General features: G+C 63.8%; 1 protein-coding gene across 1 annotated transcript; it reads right to left on the reverse strand.

Annotated features, from left to right (window-relative positions):
* Positions 1-1036: 1036 nt before the first annotated feature.
* CEBPA (CCAAT enhancer binding protein alpha) lies at positions 1037-3562 on the reverse strand. The gene has a single exon (XM_003846126.6). It carries the CDS (start codon positions 3527-3529, stop codon positions 2441-2443), a length of 1089 nt encoding a protein of 362 aa, XP_003846174.3. The 5' UTR covers positions 3530-3562; the 3' UTR covers positions 1037-2440.
* Between the last annotated feature and the right edge of the window lie 253 nt (positions 3563-3815).

A 3815-nucleotide genomic window follows, 5' to 3' on the forward strand; every position in this document is an offset into this window, starting at 1 on the left:
AGGTAAAGCTAAGCTTCCAGAGTGTAAAAGGAATGTGTAATTTCTCGAAAATGCCCCAGCCCGCATTGGTACACACAGTAAGCCACTCAGTGAACATTCTCTCGGTACAGAGTTAAAAAAAAAAAAAAAAAAAGTAAAATCTGAAAAGCACCATCAGCCTCCTGGGCCTCTTTCTCCCGGGCCTTGTTAGTTCAGGGATAAGGGCTGCCCTCCCTTGCTTGGCTGTCACTGCTGCTAAGGGGGTGCCGGAGTGCCTGACCTTACAGGGTGCTCATTGGAGTTGGGGGCACACCAGCACTCAGTCCCCTGCTGGGTCTGGGATGAATGCAGTGGGGAGTGTGGATGCTGGGTGGGTTCTTGAACAGCCAGTGTGTGGGGCAGGACCAGACCCCTGTTGCAGGCCTGCCTCAGCCCCCTTTCTTGTGAGGGCTGGGGCTGGGCAGGTGTGGAGGGCTGGATGGAGGGCTCTCTCTTCAGGCTGCCTTCGGGCCTCGCAGGGGTAGGGTGTAGCCACATGGTCTAGGGAAAGGGGAGAGGGTTGGAGGGTCCTACCACTGGAGGCCTCTTCCTGCTGGCCGAGGGTCCTGCTGGAATCTGGAGCTGCGGTGTGTGTGAGTGGCCGGGGCTGCAGCTGTAGGTGATTTGCAAGGAAGTCTGCACAAAGGGCTCCTTGAGCCTAGGGCTGCTTAGCCAGGCCTGCCCCTCAGGCAGAGGACTCCCTCTCCTCCTCCCAGGGGCAGATAAGAAGCCTCGCCAAGGCCTCAGCCCAGTAACCCCTTCAGCCCCCTCCCCTGACCCCAAGAGACTGCCTTCAGGCTCTGGACATACTCCGTTTGGAGCCTTGTCCTCTGCTATTTATTTGTCTTGCCTGGGGGAAGTAAGTCACCCCCTTAGGGTAAGAGGGGCTCAGGATGGATGGAGAGCTCATGAAAGTCAGGATTGCCGCCAGGGAAAATGCTGTATTATTTACAAATGTGACCTGGCCCACAGACAACCTTGGAAGTAGTTTCTTTCTGGTTTTAAAAAGACACCGACATTGACTTTGATATGTTTATATTATAGATATAATACATAAAACATCTAGAGTGAGACTCTACGTTCTCCCCAAAAGAAGAGAACCAAGCCGTCCTTCCCTGCTCCCAGCCCCAGTGATGCGTTGGCGGGAGGCCACCTCCCTTCCCGACCAGGAGCCAGGGCCTCTGGGGGACAAGCCTTGTGGGCAGCCCAGGCCGGAGGGGCTGGGGAAAGCTGAGGGCAAAGGAGAACCCCCCTCACCTCATTGGTCCCCCAGGATCAAAAGTAATCCCAAAACCAAAAGGAAAGAGAGTCTCAGACCCTTCCCCCAGCTGCCGACGGAGAGTCTCATTTTGGCAAGTATCCGAGCAAAACCAAAACAAAACAAAAACCAAATAAAATGGTGGTTTAGCAGAGACGCGCACATTCACATTGCACAAGGCACTGCTGGGGCACAGAGGCCAGATACAAGTGTTGATATCGGCTGATAAAGCAAAATATTTGGAAAGCTTGTCATAACTCCGGTCCCTCTGGGATGGACTGATCGTGCTTCGTGTTCCTAGGCAATGCTGAAGGCATACAGTACAAACAAGGCTGAGGGTCCCAGTGGCCCTTCACCCCCCATGCCCGCCCCACAGCCAGATCTCTAGGTCTCCCGCTCCCACCAGGGGTATACATCCTCAGAGCTGACCCACGACCTAGCTTTCTGGTCTGACTCGGGGTGGGGGCTCCCACTGGTCACCTGGTGACCCCCATCGCAGTGAGTTCCGCCCCAAGGGGAAGCCCAGCCTATAGCAGGCTGGGGTGGGGTGTGTGCGGAGGGAGGTGGGAGAGGCGTGGAACTAGAGACCCTCCACCTTCATGTAGAACTAGGGGAACAACCTTAGGTTCCAAGCCCCAAGTCCCTATGTTTCCACCCCTTTCTAAGGACAGGCGTGGAGGAGCGGCTGGGACTGGCGGGCTTGTCGGGATCTCAGCTCCCTGAGCCCTCCTCCTGCCACGGGCCTGCTCCCCTCCTTCTCTCATGGGGGTCTGCTGTAGCCTCGGGAAGGAGGCAGGAAACCTCCAAATAAAATGACAAGGCACGATTTGCTCCCCCTACTCAGTAGGCATTGGAGCGGTGAGTTTGCATTTCCAAGGCACAAGGTTATCCTAAATACTAGAGTTGCCGGGCTCCCAGCTCAGCCCCAAGAATTCTCCCCTCCTCGCAGGGAGAAGCCACCGCCTGGCCCCCTCATCTTAGACGCACCAAGTCCGGCGCAGAGGAAGGGAGGGGACACGCGGAGCAGGCCAGGCTTTCAGGAGGCACCGGAATCTCCTAGTCCTGGCTCGCACGGCTCGGGCAAGCCTCGAGATCCGGCGACCCCAAACCACTCCCTGGGTCCCCGCCGGAGGCTGGCCCAGGGCAGTCCCACAGCCGCGCGCCTCACGCGCAGTTGCCCATGGCCTTGACCAAGGAGCTCTCTGGCAGCTGGCGGAAGATGCCCCGCAGCGTGTCCAGTTCGCGGCTCAGCTGTTCCACCCGCTTGCGCAGGCGGTCATTGTCACTGGTCAGCTCCAGCACCTTCTGCTGCGTCTCCACGTTGCGCTGCTTGGCCTTGTCGCGGCTCTTGCGCACCGCGATGTTGTTGCGCTCGCGCCGCACCCGGTACTCGTTGCTGTTCTTGTCCACCGACTTCTTGGCCTTGCCCGCGCCGCTGCCGCCACTCGCGCGGAGGTCGGGGTGCGCGGCGCCCAGCCCCTTGAGCGCGCTGCCAGGGCCCGGCAGGCCGGCGGCACCGAGCGCGGGCGCGGGGTGCGGGCTGGGCACGGGCGTGGGCGGCGGCGTGGGGTGACCGGGCTGCAGGTGCATGGTGGTCTGGCCGCAGTGCGCGATCTGGAACTGCAGGTGCGGGGCGGCCAGGTGCGCGGGCGGCGGGTGCGGGTGCGGGTGCGGGTGCGAGGGCGGCGGCGGCGGCGGCGGCTGGTAAGGGAAGAGGCCGGCCAGCGCCAGCTGCTTGGCTTCATCCTCCTCGCGGGGCTCCTGCTTGATCACCAGCGGCCGCAGCGCCGGCGCCCCGACGCGCTCGTACAGGGGCTCCAGCCTGCCGTCCAGGTAGCCGGCGGCCGCGCAGCCGTAGCCGGGCGGGGGCCCGTGCGCTCCCCCGGGCATGACGGCGCCGCCGGGGCCCGCGGGCGCGCCCGGGTAGTCAAAGTCGCCGCCGCCGCCGCCGCCGCCGCCCGTGGGGCCCACGGCCGCCTTGGCCTTCTCCTGCTGCCGGCTGTGCTGGAACAGGTCGGCCAGGAACTCGTCGTTGAAGGCGGCCGGGTCGATGTAGGCGCTGATGTCGATGGACGTCTCGTGCTCGCAGATGCCGCCCAGCGGCTCCGGGGCGGCAGGTGGGGCGGGAGGCTGCGCGGGGCCCGCGCCCCGGGGAAAGCCGAAGGCGGCGCTGCTGGGCGCGTGCGGGGGGCTCTGCAGGTGGCTGCTCATCGGGGGCCGCGGCTCCGCCTCGTAGAAGTCGGCCGACTCCATGGGGGAGTTAGAGTTCTCCCGGCATGGCGAGCCTCGGCGGCCTCCAGCCTGCGCGGGGCGTTGCCGCCGCCCACCCGGAGACCCTGCTCGCCCGCGCCCGCGCACCTCCGGGTCGCGAATGGCCCGGCCCGCGCCGGCCCAGCTTTTATACCCGGCAGGCCGCGTCGCCCCCTAGAGTCCGAGGCGGCCTCTGTCCCCGGGCTGCGGCGGCGCGGCGCCTGCTGGGTCCTAGCGCGCGGCCGGCATGGGGCGGCGAACCAGCGCGGCCCAGCACCGCGCTCCCCAG

Source organism: Pan paniscus, chromosome 20 (genome assembly GCF_029289425.2).
Source record: "Pan paniscus chromosome 20, NHGRI_mPanPan1-v2.0_pri, whole genome shotgun sequence".
Classification (NCBI taxonomy): domain Eukaryota; kingdom Metazoa; phylum Chordata; class Mammalia; order Primates; family Hominidae; genus Pan; species Pan paniscus.